The sequence below is a fragment of the Gorilla gorilla genome, chromosome X, assembly GCF_029281585.2.
Source record: "Gorilla gorilla gorilla isolate KB3781 chromosome X, NHGRI_mGorGor1-v2.1_pri, whole genome shotgun sequence".
NCBI lineage: Eukaryota > Metazoa > Chordata > Mammalia > Primates > Hominidae > Gorilla > Gorilla gorilla.
In genome coordinates this window covers 59,292,290-59,307,731 of record NC_073247.2, presented here as the reverse complement: position 1 = coordinate 59,307,731, position 15,442 = coordinate 59,292,290, and the positions used below count along the sequence as shown (strand labels likewise).

General features: G+C 48.4%; 1 protein-coding gene across 7 annotated transcripts in view; it reads left to right on the top strand.

Moving 5' to 3' along the window:
* OTUD5 (OTU deubiquitinase 5) overlaps positions 1-13,151 on the top strand; it is a 37,467-nt gene extending 24,316 nt beyond the window's left edge. For 3 of the 7 annotated variants that reach the window (XM_063702946.1, XM_031005876.3, XM_063702947.1), the window contains exons 3-9: positions 350-414; positions 501-657; positions 756-904; positions 9,299-9,502; positions 11,295-11,496; positions 11,601-11,714; positions 12,052-13,151. In XM_063702946.1, the coding sequence (XP_063559016.1) occupies positions 350-414; positions 501-657; positions 756-904; positions 9,299-9,502; positions 11,295-11,496; positions 11,601-11,714; positions 12,052-12,173 (1,013 nt within the window). In that variant the 3' untranslated portion in view covers positions 12,174-13,151. Of the gene's footprint in view, positions 1-349; positions 415-500; positions 658-755; positions 905-9,298; positions 9,503-11,294; positions 11,497-11,600; positions 11,715-12,048 lie in introns of all 7 variants that reach the window. The other 4 variants (XM_063702945.1, XM_031005874.3, XM_031005877.3 and 1 more) reach the window with 3 other exon arrangements.
* The last annotated feature ends 2,291 nt before the right edge of the window (positions 13,152-15,442 follow it).

Here is a 15,442-nt window from a genome sequence, read left to right as displayed (position 1 = left end):
AGCAAAGGGGGGGTGTGGGAATCAATAGCATTTGAGGCCAACCTGTGGAACTTAGAATGTTGTTGATTTCTCTGAGTGGCCACGTGTACCCTAGACAAAGTCATCTGCCCAAGAGGCCTGTGGATGTGTTCCTCTCACCTGCACTCTCTTGTTCTTCAAGTCTGGCCCTGCCTGCCGTATTTTTCCATGACCCCATTCTAGCCTACAAGGGCAAGAACTCTCCAGGCCTTGGGGTAGAAAAGGGAATTTCCCTGGTCCCCCAGTTCCTCCTCCCCAAAGGATGTTCTATGATTCAGAGCTCTTCTCTGGCATCTCTGACCCTAGCTGCTGCTTTCTTCTGCCCCCACAGCTGACCAGGTGTATGGAGACCAGGACATGCATGAGGTTGTGCGAAAGCATTGCATGGACTATCTGGTGAGAAAATGGAGGCCTTTGGGGGAGGGGCAGGGTGGGAGGATTTCTTCTCCACACAGACCTTAACCTTCCAATCTATTCTGCAGATGAAGAATGCCGACTACTTCTCCAACTATGTCACAGAGGACTTTACCACCTACATTAACAGGAAGCGGAAAAACAATTGCCATGGCAACCACATTGAGATGCAGGCCATGGCAGAGATGTACAACCGTCCTGTGGAGGTGTACCAGTACAGCACAGGTACTTCTGCAGTGGGTAGGTGAGGGAAAGATGGCGCCTCGTTCGAGCCTGCCCAACCTGGCCTGCTGTGGATGCTCCCTCCTTCTCTTTCTCTGCAGAACCCATCAACACATTCCATGGGATACATCAAAACGAGGACGAACCCATTCGTGTTAGCTACCATCGGAATATCCACTATAATTCAGTGGTGAATCCTAACAAGGCCACCATTGGTGTGGGGCTGGGCCTGCCATCATTCAAACCAGGGGTGAGTGGGTCCCTGTGCCCAGAATGGCTGCTGGATATAGAGGTCAGAAACCTCTGCTGGAGTCTGTTTTGCCCCTAACTCACAAAAATATCCTGTCTCCTCTCTCCCCTGAGGTCTCACCCTTACAAAAAAAAAAAAAAAATAGGGAGTTACTTAAGGTGATCTCTCAGGGCTTGTTCTTTGGTCTTGGTTTGCCTGTCTGAGTTGGCTTACCTATCTTTTGTGCCCGTTGAGGGCTGGCATTTTAGGATGTGGAGTCCTGTTTGGGAGCAGTGAGCCAGGGCTTGCTCTGGGCATCTTGGCATGGATCTTTCTCCCGGGATCATAGTGGTTACAGATAGCCATGGTCACAGAGACATGGGGTACAGGCCTGGCCCCACCACTCACTGGCTGTGTGATCTAGGCAGATTCTGTAAGTATTCCAGGCTGGCAGCTTGGCTGATACAGAAAGCACCTCCCACTGGGCCTGGGGCCTAGTAGGTGTTCAGAAGGTGGCAGTGCATTTTCCCAGCACATACCGATAGATTCTCATTCATTTCTCTCTCTCTCTCTTACAGTCATTTGCTGAGGATTTTGGTATCTTCTATTCAGGTTTCACTTCTACAAACACAAAGTACTCCTGCTTCATTTTCGGAAACACATAGCCTAACACCAACACACCCTCCAACATAGGGTTCTTTTTTGTTTTGTTTTTAAATAAACTTAATTTTAGAGCAGCTTTAGATTTACAGAATTACTGCAAAGAGGCCGGGCACGGTGGCCCACACCTGTAATCCCAGCATTTTGGGAAGCCGAGGCTGGCAGATCACCTGAGGTCTGGGGTTCAAGACCAGCCTGGCTAACACGGTGAAACCCTGTCTCTACTAAAAATACAAAAATTAGCTGGGTGTGGCAGTGGGTGCCTGTAATCCCAGCTACTCTCGGGAGGCTGAGGCAGGAGAATCACTTGAAACTGGGAGGCAGAGGTTGCAGTGAGCCAAGATTGTGCCACTGCACTCCAGCTTGGGCGACAGAATGAGACTCTGTCTCAAAAAAAAAAAAAAAAGTTACAAATATATTACAGAGTTCCCATATGCCTCACTATGATTAATGTATTAACATAGTACATTTGTCATAGTTAATGAACCAGTATCGACATATTATTAACTAAAGACCATACTTGACTCAGATTACCTTAGTTTTTCCCTAATGACTTTTATCTGTTCCAGGATCCCATCCAGGGTGCCATATTATATTTCGTTGTTGTGTCCCCTTTATCTCCTCTTGGCTGTGACAGTTTCTCAGAATTTTCTTGTTTTTTGTTTTCGATCTGTTTACTGACTCTCGTTTTGCCTTTTCTAGAATGTCATATAATTGGAAATGTACAGTATGTAGCTTTTTCAGACTGGCTTTTTTCACTTAACACTATGCATTTAAGATTCATCTGTGACTTGTCCTGGTTTAATGGCTCATTTTCTTTTTTGGTGGGCGGGTGGAGAGACAGGGTCTCACTCTGTCACCCAGGCTGGAGTGCAGTGGGGCAATCTAGGCTCACTGTAGCTAGCCTCCACTTCCCAGGCTCAAGCAAGCCTCTCACCTCAGCCTCCCGAGTAGCTGGGAGACTACAGGTGCTCGCCACCATGCCCGGCCAGTGTTTTAAAAAAACTTTTTGTAAAAAAATGAAAAAAAATTTTTTTTTTTTTGTAGAGACAAGGTCTCACTATATTGCTGAGGCTGACCTTGAACTCTTGGGCTCAAGTGATCCTTGTGCCTCGGCCTCTCAAAGTGCTGGAATTACAGGCATGAGCCACTGCACCCAGATTCCTCTTTTTCTTTCTTCAAAAATATGAATGTTCTGGCCAGGTGCGGTGGCTCACGCCTGTAATCCCAACACTGGGAGGCTGAGGTGGGAGGATCTCCTGAGGTCAGGAGTTCGAGACCAGCCTGGCCAACATGATGAAACCCTGTTTCTACTAAAAATACAAAAAAAAATTAGCCGGGTGTGGTGGCACACACCTGTAATCCGAGCTACTTGGGAGGCCGAGGCAGGAGAATTGCTTGAACCTAGGAGGCAGAGGTTGCAGTGAGCTGAGATTTGACCCCTGCACTGCAGCCTGGGTGACGGAGCGAGACTCTGTCTGAAAGAAAAAATAAAAATGAATGTTTTAAGTTTTTTGTATTTAATAGACTTAATTGTTTAGAGCAGTTTTAGATTTACAGAACAATTGAGGAGATAATACAGAATTCTCACATATCCTTCTCTTCCCAAACACAGTTCTGCTATTATTATTATTATTATTATTATTATTATTATCATCTTTTTTTTGAGACGAAGTTTCTCTCTCATCACCCAGGCTGGAGTGCAATGGCGCAATCTTGGCTCACTGCAACCTCTGCCTCCCGGGTTCAAGCAATTCTCTTGCCTCAGCCTCCCGAGTAGCTGGGATTACAGGCACCCGCCACCACGCCCAGCTAATTTTTGTGTTTTTAGTAGAGACGGAGTTTCACCATGTCGAAGGCTGGTCTTGAACTCCTGACCTCAGGTGATCCACCCATCTCGGCCTCCCAAAATGCTGGGATTACAGGCGTGAGCCAACGCGCCCGGCCCAGTTCTGCTGTTATTAACAGCTCAAATGATTATGGTACATTTGTTACAATGTGCGAACCAATATTAATACCTTTTTTTTTTTTTTTTTTAAGGCAGAGTTTCTCTCTGTTACCCAGGCTGGAGTGCAATGAGGCGATCTCGGCTCACTGCAACCTCCGCCTTCTGGGTTCAAGCGATTTTTCTGCCTCAGCCTCCCAAGTAGCTGGGATTACAGGTGCCCACCACCACACCTGGCTAATTTTTCTATTTTTAGTAGAGACGGGGTTTCACCACGTTGGCCACGCTGGTCTCGAACTCCTGACCTCAGGTGATCCAGCCGCCTCGGCCTCCCAAAGTGCTGGGATTACAGGCGTGAGCCACCATACCCGGCCTAATACGTTACTATTAAATGAAATCTGCATGCCTCCTTAGGCCCCTTTATCTTTGATAGTTTCTCAGTTTTGTTTTGATGACCTTGACAGTTTTAAGGAGTACTGATCAAATATTTTGTAGGAAATGTCTCTTTTGGACTTTTTCTCATGTTTAAACTAGGGTTGTGGGTCTTAGGGAGGAAGATCACAGAGGTAAAGTGCCATTGTCATTACATCATTTCAAGGGTTTATACTATGAGTGTCATTTATGCCTGTTGGTGTTACCCTTGATCAACTGGCAGAAGTAGTGTTTGTTAGGTTTCTCCACCTAAGGTTACTCTTTCCCACCTTTTCCATACTGTACTGTGTGGAAGGAAGTCACGATGTGCAGCCCACACCTAAGAAATGGTTATGCCCCATCCCCTTGAGGGTAGAGTATCTACATAGATTATTTGGAATTCTTTAAGGAGGATCTGTGTCTCATCCTTAACTCATCTTTAATTTATTAATTTTTCCAGTTATTACGTACATCAATATGGTCTTTTTTTTTTTTTGAGAGGGAGTTTCGCTCTTGTTGCCCAGGCTGGAGTGTAAGGGCGCCATCTCAGCTCACTGCAACCTCTGCCTCCCAGGTTCAAGCGATTCTCCTGCCTCAGCCTCCCGAGTAGCTGGGATTACAGGCATGCGCCACCACACCCAGCTGTTTTTTGTATTGTTTAGTAGAGATGGGGTTTCACCATGTTGGGCAGGCTGAAGTCTCGAACTCCTGACCTCAGGTGATCCACCCTCCTCGGTCTCCCAAAGTGCAGGGATTACAGGTGTGAGCTACTGCGCCCAGCTGAATCAGCCATTTCTTTAGAGAGCCCTGGAATGTATTGGAGACTGTTAACAGAAATCAAGACCTAGGTGTTGAATGTGCTCTTCGATATCAGGTTGTCCATGCTTCTAGGCCCTGTCAGCTGATAGAGCAAGGAGCTACATGTATGTATAGTGGCCTTTGTACACATATCTATAAATATTTCTACCTGTAACCATCTGTATTTATATTAAACATGAATCCTTACTGATGTCTCCAACTCAGATCCATTATCACATGCTTCATTCTAGTCTTCTCCCCTTGTTCATCTGCAAATTCCCACTCCAACAGTAGATATGCCATCAGATGTATATGCACTGGTTCCTCCCATCCATTTATGTAACTGCTCATTTCCATATACACACGTAGCAGAATCACACTTGTTCACCCGTACCCCCGTGGGAAACAACTTTATCACTATAGCACAATGCTACATATAGTTCTTTTTTGCCTTTGGTGTTACAGACTGCATTCATTTTGAAAGTGACCTACTTGTACCCCCACCCCCTTCAAATGAGGGTGTTTATTTTTATTTTATTTTATTATTATTATTTTTTGAGACAGAGTCTCGCTCTGTCGCCCAGGCTGGAGTGCAGTGGCGTGATCTCGGCTCACAGCAAGCTCCACCTCCCAGGTTCACACCATTCTCCTGCCTCAGCCTCCTGAGAAGCTGGTACTACAGGTGCCTACCACCACACCCGGCTAATTTTTTGTATTTTTAGTAAGAGACGGGGTTTCACCGTCTTAGCCAGGATGGTCTCAATCTCCTGACCTCGTGATCCGCCCGCCTCGGCCTCCCAAAGTGCTGGGATTACAGGCGTGAGCCACTGCGCCCGGCCAAGGTTGTTTCATGTTTGTAATACATTTGTATTATTTTGTCACATTTTTGCATTCTATGCTGGGATCTCAGATCTCCTAATTTTTTATTTATTTATTTTTGAGACAGAGTCTCACTGTCGCCCAGTCTCACCAGTGCAGTGGTGCGATGATCTCAACTCACCGCAACCTCTACCTCCTGGGTTCAAGCAATTCTCGTGCCTCAGCCTGCCGAGTAGCTGGAATTACAGGCATGCACTACCACACCTGGCTAATTTTTGTATTTTTAGTAGAGACGGGGTTTCATCATGTTGCCCAGGCTGGTCTCGAACTCCTGACTTCAGGTGATCTGCCTGCCTCGGCCTCCCAAAGTGCTGGGATTACAGGCATGAGCCACCGCGCTGGCCATAGATCTCCTAATTTTTATTTTATTTTATTTATTTATTTTTTTTTTTGAGACAGTCTTGCTCTGTCACCCAGGCTGGAGTACAGTGGTGCGATCTCGGCTCACTGCAACCTCAGCCTCTGTGGTTCAAGTGATTCTCTTGCCTCTGCCTCCCGAGTAGCTGGGATTACAGGCACGCGCCACCACGCCCAGCTAATTTTTTGGATTTTTAGTAGAGACAGGTTTCACCATATTGGCCAGGCTGGTCTCGAACTCCTGACCTCAGGAGATCCACCCACCTTGGCCTCCCAAAGTGCTGGAATTACAGGCATGAGCCACCGTGCCCAGCCTTCCTAATTTTTTTTTAAATAGCATATATTAAGGTCCACTCTTTGTGTCGTACATTCTATGGGTTTTGACAAATGTATAATGTCATGTATCTACTATTACAGTATTATTCAGAATAGTTTGACCACCCTTAAAATTCCTCATACTCCATATGCTTACCCCTCCCTTCCTCCCTCTTCCTGCAAACACTATTGTCTTTGTGGGTTGCCTTTTTTAGAATGTCATATAATTGTAATCATACAGTATGTAGCCTTTTCATACTTTTTTTTTTTTTGAGACAGTGTATCACTGTTGCCCAGGCTGGAGTGCAGTGGCACAATATCACTGCAGCCTTTACCTCCTGAGTTTAAGCAATCCTCCCACCTCAGCCTGCCAAGTAGCTGGGACCACAGGCACACACCACCATGCCTGGCTAACTTTAAAAATATTTTTATTTTGTAGAGAGAGGGTCTCACTGTGTTAGCTCAGGCCAATCTCAAATTCCTGGGGACAAGTGATCCTCCTGCCTTGGCCTCTCAAAGTGCTGGTATTGCAGGGGTGAGCCACCTGCAGCCAATTTGCTTTTTTCCCCCCTGAAATTAAAATGGTCAATGTGACAGACTGCTTCTTTTCACTTAGCAGTATGCATTAAGGTTTCTCCATGTTCTTTCATGGCTTGTTAACTGGTTTCTTTCTTATCACTTAATGTTCCTTTTATGGAGGTACCAGTTTAATTATTCACCTATTAAAAGACATTCTTGGTTGCTTCCAGTTTTTGATGATTATGAATAAAGCTTCTGTAATGTGCATGCAGGTTTTTTTGTGGACGTAATTTTTTAGATCAGTTGTATACATACCTGGGAGCAAGATTGCTGGATTGCGTTGTAAGATTATGTTTTGATTTATGAGGAACTGAGAAACTGTCTTCCAAAGTGGCTGTATTATTTGCATGCCCACCATAATGATTTGGAAGTTCCTGTTGTCAGCATTACCAGCAATTGATACTGTCATTGTGTTGGATTTTAGCCATTCTCTTAGGTGTGTAGTGGTATCTCATTATTTTAACTTGCAATTGCCTGTTGGCAAATGCTGTTGAGCATCTTTTCATATGCTTATTTGCCATCTGTATAGCTTCTTTGGTGAATTGTGTTTGTGACTTCCTGACATACAATTCCTAAAATCCTTAGAATCTCCAAAGTGATGCCTTTTTGTATGCTAATGAGGTGACTGATGGCTGGCAGCCTCTAGGTAGCTTCAGGATGGGGGCTGGTGACCTGAAAGACCAAGGCAGGATTAGAGGTTTGCAACTTTAAGCCCATCCCCCAGCCTTTGGGGAGGGGAGAGAGGCTGAAGATTAGGTTGATCACCAGTGTCCAATGGCATAATCAATAATGCCTGCATAATGAAGCTTCCAAAGAATCCCAAAAGGATTGGGTTCTGGGAGCTTTTGGGTAGCTGAATACGTGGAAGTTTCTAGAGGGTGGCACCCCAGGGAGGGCATGGAAGCTCCACGTCCCTTCCCCCATATCTCACTCTGTGCATCTCATCTGTATCCTTTGTAATTTTCTCTATAATAAACTGGCAGACGTGTTTCCTGGGTTTTGTGAGCTGCTCTAGCAAGTTAGTTGAACCCCCAAAAAAGTATTGTGGGAATCCCAATTTATAGCTGGTCAGTCAGAAATTCTGGAGGCCCAGACTTTCGACTGATGTTCGAAGGGGGTTGGGGGGAGTCTTGTGGGACTGAGCCCTCAACCTGTGGGATCCCAGGCTGTCTCTGGGTATTGAATTGCATTGGAGGACGGACACCAGGTGTCCGCTGCTTGCTGTGTGGGAAAACACCCTCCCCCCAGCCCGCACACTTGGTCACAGAAGTCTCCTGTGTTGATTGTTGTTGAGTGAGTGAGTAGAAAAAACACTTGGAGTGTGTTTAACACTGCCAGAGTGGTTAGATTTTTGACTATTTTTTTAATTGGCTTGTTCTAACATAGTTTTACGAATTGTTTTTAACTATTCACAGTAAAAAATCACATTTTATCTGAATGCAAGGTCTGCAGGAAAAAGAAAAGAATACATTTTACATAATTACTTAGCATATATGCATTTGTGTGTGATGTGTATGTGTGCATTAAAATAATGTTAACTAAAGCTTCATGAAACAACATTTGCACTTATTCCCTGGGATATATTCTGATATTTTCTATTTTTTAAAAATGCTGTTGGATCTCAGCCTGAAAAACAGTACTCTGATGTAGTGTCCTGTAACTCATAGCACCCCACACCATGTTGATACTGCCCCCTTATTCCCTCACACACCCACTACTTCCCCCAACCCCTCACATGCTTGAATACTCCCTCCACCCTGTGCACACATAGCTAATTTTTGTATGTGTCTCATCTGCTCATGTGTGAGAAAGTCCTCAACATTATGAAATAGTCTTCACTGGATGGGGCTTCTTTAAATTAAGGCCCAGGGCCAGGTGCAGTGGCTGACACCTATAATCCCAGCACTTTGGGAGGCCGAGTCGGGTGGATCACCTGAGGTCAGGAGTTCAAGGCCAGCCTGGCCAACATGGTGAAACCCCATTTCTACTAAAAATACAAAAAAGTTAGCCGGGGGTGGTGGCACTCACCTGTAATCCCAGCTACTTGGGAGGCTGAGGCTGGAGAATCCCTTGAACCTTGGAGGCGGAGGTTGCAGTGAGCCGAGATTACCCCACTGCACTCCAGCCTGGGTGACAGAGCAATACTTCGTCTCAGAAAAAAAAAAAAAAATAAGTCCCAGGTTGGAAGGCATCTGACTGCTCCAGTCTCAGTGCCTCAGTTGAGGTGGTTTGGGGGTTGGAGTCAGGTCTTACAAGCATAGGAGTTTGGAATGACAGGTCCCACATCCCAAGCCTGCTTTCCCCTGGTCCCCAGTCAAGAGGTAGTCTGTGGAGTGTTGCTCTTTGGGAGTACCTGCTTTCCTGTCTCCTTTCTTTTCTGGGGCCTGTGGGCCTACCTCGCTGAGCCTGTTCTGGCTCTTGGGCAGGTTCAGTGAGTTATTGCACATCCCTGTTCCTCTCCCTCCTTGCAGTTTGCAGAGCAGTCTCTGATGAAGAATGCCATAAAAACATCGGAGGAGTCATGGATCGAACAGCAGATGCTAGAAGACAAGAAACGGGCCACGGACTGGGAGGCCACAAATGAGGCCATTGAGGAGCAGGTGGCTCGGGAATCCTACCTGCAGTGGTTGCGGGATCAGGAGAAACAGGCTCGCCAGGTCCGAGGCCCCAGCCAGGTGGGTCATGGACTCTGTCACAGGCTTGGCCAAAAACTCATTACTTCTCATGCTTTGCCCTCAAGCGAGCAGAAAAAAATTAAGCAGTTTTGACATCTGGGAGGGAAGGAAGCATCCAGCACCATCTGTAACTCATCTTGGTCTTAGTTTTGGCATTGTACCTTGGAACTTTAAATACTTGTGCAGAACAGGCACTTAAGGAGTGAGAGGAGGGCAGCCATGCTGCTGGTGACACGAGAATAATGGATAGCTTCAGAGACACAAGCTTTTGTTGACTGCCCTTGTGTGCCAGGTCTCTACTGAGAATGTAACATCAGATCTGGACTACTCTGCCCTCAACGATCTCGTCTGTTGGCAGAGACAACTCATTGGTGGGGTCCTTGACCCTGACTGGGAGATCAGTGGAGGTGGGGGCTCCGGTTAGTCTTCACAGAGGAAGGTTGAATTGTTAGGGGAGCGGGGAGGGGCGGGGCAGACAAGCATCTGAGGAATTGTAAAATCGCAAGGAGTTTGGAGTGATTGTAGATGTTGGCTGGCAGGAGCTGAGTTTTTTTTTTTTTTTTTTTGGAGACAGAGTCTTGCTCTGTTGCCCAGGCTGGAGTGCAGTGGCACAGTCTCGGCTCACTGCAAGCTCCGCCTCCCAGGTTGACGCCATTCTCCTGCCTCAGCCTGCGGAGTAACTGGGACTACAGGCGCCCGCCACCATGCCTGGCTAATTTTTTGTATTTTTAGTAGAGACGGGGTTTCACCGTGTTAGCCAGGATGGTCTCCATCTCCTGACCTCGTGATCCGACCACCTCGGCCTCCCAAAGTGCTGGGATTACAGGCGTGAGCCACCGCACCCGGCTGAAGGAGCTGAGTTTTATTCCACAAATACCTACTACCAGTCTGTGGCAGGCCCTGCTTTCAGTATATGGGGATACATAGGTGAGCCCAGCAGACCAAGATCCCCGTCCTTGTGATGCTCACAGTTTTGCAGAGTGAAATAAAATAATAAATATAATGAATAAATTAGTTGGGAAGTGCTATGGATGGAAAGTGTAGAGCCAGGATAAAGGGGCTGAGCAGGAATGTGCGTTCACGGTATGAAATAGCGCAGTCAGGGTAGGCCTCAGAGCAGGTGAGATTTGAGCCTTGCAGAAGGTGAGAGTTAGCTGAGCGCACATGGAGGGGAGGACAGCAGGCCCACACACCTGGTACAACTCAGGCACAGCCCAGAGGGAGGCTGGTGTATCCAAACAGAATGTAGTAGTAGATGAAGTCAGAGAGGTTGTGGGTCTGATTGGGTAGGGGCTTGTGGGCTGTGGCGAGGACTTTGGCATTTACTCTCAGAGAGGCAGAAACCATGGGAGGATTGTGAGCAGAGGACGGACAGGATGTGGTTGGGGATTTAATAAGATCGCCTTGCCTGCTAGTCATCCAGTGGAGTCTGGTGAGTGAGGGCAGAAGCAGGGGCCAGTGAGGAGGAGCCTACTGCAGTAGACCAGGTGACTGGTGGCCAGTGCTGGCAGTGGAGTTGGTGAGAAGGGGTTGGATTTGAGATCTATTTTCAAGATAGAGGTAACAGGGTTTCCTGTCAGATTGGCTGTAGGGGTGTGAGAGAAAGGGTAAGGAGCTCCACCTCTGTCCTGTGAGGAGTCTTGTGGTCCACTGTGTGAGTGGGGATGATGTTGACCTACGTAGAAGCTGTATCATAGCCAAGGTCCTGGGAAGGGAGCCAGCATTCAGGGATGGGTCACAAGAAGGTCATGGCTGCTGGTGGTCCTTAACGCATTTACCTTCCCCACTGCAGCCCCGGAAAGCCAGCGCCACATGCAGTTCGGCCACAGCAGCAGCCTCCAGTGGCCTGGAGGAGTGGACTAGCCGGTCCCCGCGGCAGCGGAGTTCAGCCTCGTCACCTGAGCACCCTGAGCTGCATGCTGAATTGGGCATGAAGCCCCCTTCCCCAGGCACTGTTTTAGCTCTTGCCAAACCTCCTTCGCCCTGTGCGCCAGGTCAGTGACTTGCCCACAGGGAATGTGCTGGGAGTTAGGAGGCACTGCCTGGGTCCTGGGTCCTGGATCCTGGGTCCCTACCTTTGACTGTCCGTCTGCTTCAGGTACAAGCAGTCAGTTCTCGGCAGGGGCCGACCGGGCAACTTCCCCCCTTGTGTCCCTCTACCCTGCTTTGGAGTGCCGGGCCCTCATTCAGCAGATGTCCCCCTCTGCCTTTGGTAAGCCTCCTTTGTCTGGGGGGATGGAGGCTGCTAGGAGCTGGGAGAGACTGGAAGAAGTGGCAAGTCCTGAGAGGGGCTTTCTGGAGCCTCTGGCCATCTCCCCAAGAAAAGAAGGGAGAGGCACTGGAGGGGATTTTTCAGATCCAAGGAATTTGCCCCAGAAGGGTCTGGGGTCTAAGTGGGGTTTCACAGGCCTAGCAGATCCTTCTGTTTTGAGAAAGGAGTGAGAAGGGCCCTGTGGGATTTCTCCAGAGCCCCAGATGTCGGCACAGGGTGAGGAGAAGGCAGGCTGAGAGCGCTCCATCATCCTTTTCCTCTTCCTCTCGCCCAGCAGGTCTGAATGACTGGGATGATGATGAGATCCTAGCGTCGGTGCTGGCAGTGTCCCAACAGGAATACCTAGACAGTATGAAGAAAAACAAAGTGCACAGAGACCCGCCCCCAGACAAGAGTTGATGGAGACCCAGGGATTGGACACCATCTCCCAACCCCAGTACTCCTGCTCTCCGGTGCCACCTCACCTTCTTTGGCTTCTTCCCTCTTGCCTCCTTCTGTTCTTTCTGCTCTCCCCTCTTTTCCCTCCTCCTCACTTCCCTCTGGCTAGCCCACCCCTGCACTCTCTCTCATTGCCGCTGCCACTATCACCTGTCTCTCTGCCAGCTGATGTGCCCTGTTGCCCCCCCCCCCCACCCCGCACAGAACCATCCCTGCATTCCACAGGGGACTCGGGCAAGGGTGCCGAAGATAGACAAGAGGCACACAGAGACAGACCAACTGGCAGCCAGGCAGCCCCAGCCCCAGAGGAGAGAGACATTCAGACAGAGGAAAGTCTCCCTGCCCCTCATTCCTTCCAAGATGAGAAAAACTTGCCACCCCCCCCCCCCGACACTGATGCCAGGGAGGTGGGAGGAAGAAGTGGGAAATTTCCCTTCCCAGTACCCCCAAGAACATCTGAGCCTTCAATGTTGAATTTTTTCTTTATTAAAATTACTTTTATCTTATAAAATCAACTAATCAAAAATGATATAGACGACAGCACTGGCTCTGTGAAGGTGGCATCCTTCTGGGCAGGCAGGCCATGGGGCATGGAGGAGGGCGCAAAGATATGGGTTGCTGTCTTCTGGCCTCCAGCTGCATGGAGGCCGGCCCAGGGTCTAGGGTGTGCACTGGGCAAGGGCAGGGCGGCAGGTGTCAGGCCGGCTTGGACAATGAAACCCTGACCTTGCTGCATTCCTTTTGCTTCCACCACCACTAGCCTCTTTGGAATCTTGGGGTGGGGGTCATCTTTGGGGATTATGGCTGCCACCCGGGATTTGAGTGTAGGGAGTGTGGGAGCAGCCTTGGCAGATGGGGCACCCGTGCCCTGCAGGTGTTGACAAGATCCACCATCTGTAATGTCCTTGGCACAATAAAACCAAATGTCAGTTTCCCTGAGCGGCTCTGTTCTGTGTGGGGCAGGGGTTGGGCGGGCCTCTGGGCAGAGGATGCAATGGCACAGACCTTGGCTTGACCTCAGAGGTGTGAATGCTCTCCAGCAGGGTCTGTCTGGGGGCCTGGAGTTTGCATTTGATTTGCTGCTTATTAAACCTCCTTCTGGACCTATTGCCACTGGAAAAGCTGCGTCTTTGCCTGCTGACCCCACCCCTGCCTACCCTATTTCCTGGGGGGGGGGGGGGCGGGTGATGGTAGCAGAGGACTGTTGAGCTTGAACTTCCTGCCTGAATTCCAGCTTCTCCGCCTGCCTCTCACCATGAATGCTGCTCTTTCCTTATCATGATCTGATGAAGAAAAGCCTTGGAAAAGTGCAACTGATACTTTGTAGCAACATGAGTTTAGTGGAAGTAACCAGAGGGGCCTCACCCACTAGGTTTTAGAAGGTGAAGGACGGCTAAACCCTTTTTTGTTCTTGTCCCCCAGTCTGACACGTCTTTGCCTGCCCTCCCTAGGGGTAAATCCAAGGTAAAGAAGGCTGGCTGGCCCCAGGTTTTCTCAAGCAGCTTTTTCACCATGCCATGATAATGGAGACCCTCTGACAGGATGTGTGTCTGGTTCTGCAGTTGAGGGCATGGCTAGCTGAGTGGCTGTCTGCGGAGTGTGTCTGGAACCCAATGGCCAAGCATCTATTTGTTGTAGAGTTGCTTTGAAACCTTCCTGGCCCTGGTCAATTGCTTCTCTGTTTCAAGTGTCTCATCTGTACAAGAGGTGATTAGGCTGGGTGCAGTGACTCACACCTATAATCCCAGCACTTTGGGAGGCTGAGGTGGGTGAATCACCTGAGATCAGGAGTTCGAGACCAGCCTGGCCAACATGGAGAAACCCCATCTCTACTAAAAATACAAAAATTAGCCGTTCATGGTTGTACGTGCCTGTAATCCCAGCTACTTGGGTGGCTGAGGCATGAGAATCGCTTGAACCCAGGAGGTGGAGGTTGCAGTGAGCCGAGATTGCGCCACCACACTCCAGCCTGGGTGACAGAGCGAGACTCCGTCTTAAAAAAAAAAAAAAAGTGATATCTCCTCCCTCATGCTTCTGCTGTGATCATCTAGAGGGAATATGTATGATCAAAGTAACGTACTACCTGGGCACAGTGCTTGGCACATTGAGAGAGCACAAATGTTAGTAGTAGTCTTTTTGTAGAAGTTTCTGCACCATTTGGCCCCTGCCAATCTCTCGCCGCTCTGTCCAGTGTTCTTGGCCTTTGCCTGCAATTTGCTCTCCCCTGTCCTGAGCCACCAACCTTCTTTGTCTTTCAAGACAGAGGGTCACCTGCTGAGAAGCCCATTCACACTCTCACTTCTATCTAAAAATCTCCCCAGTAGCTGTACTACAGATAAACTTCATGGCACAGGTTTGATGCCTGACTTATCTGTACATCTCTGATACCAACATCCCCACCAAGGCCTGGCAGGCTTATAGCAAACCACCCCCAATAACGTTGGGTGAACAAAGGAGAGTACATGTGTGCTTTTTTGGTGTTGTCTGTGTGTGTGTGACTGTGGTGAGTCCAAGTCTTCATGTGCAGCTCACAGAGTGTCCCCAGTTGTGTGTGTGATGAAGGGCTTGTTTCCAGGTGTGTCAGATGGTGACTGAGTGTGGGACTCTTATCTCTGACAGTTTGTGTCTAAATCCAAGATGCGTGCATGCCTGCGTGGGTCTGTCTGTGGCAGTGCATCTGTGGTTTCTGTCTGATGGGGTGGATGTCCGTTTGTGTTCCTGCAACAGATTCTGGGTAGCTATTTCTGGACAGTTTGTTCCATTGATAAACTGCATGTGTCATGGTGTATGTATGTCTGTGTCTGAACAGGTCTATCCATGTCTGTTTTTGTGACACTGCCACAAAATGTGATTCTATCACATCAGTACATGTCTGCCTTCAGAGCAGTGCATGTGTGTCCCTGGAGCATCTGTGCATCTTCCTGTGACAGACTCTGCGTCTCTCATTTCTGGGACAGTACAAGTCTTGCTGTGACAGTGCATGTCTGATGGTGACAGTGTGTTTGTGACAAGTTCTGCCAGTGTGACGGGACATTTCTGTGTCATCACATGGCAAATGTAGGTCTGCGTGAGTGCCTTTCTGTAACAGTGTATCTCTGGGTGTCATTCTAGGACATAACTATTTTTCTGACAGTGTGCTTGCCTGAAAGTGTATGTCAGTCTCTGGCTGCATGTGTATCTAGGTCGCTTCTGTGAATGTGTCTGATAGTATGTGTTTGTGTATATCTTGG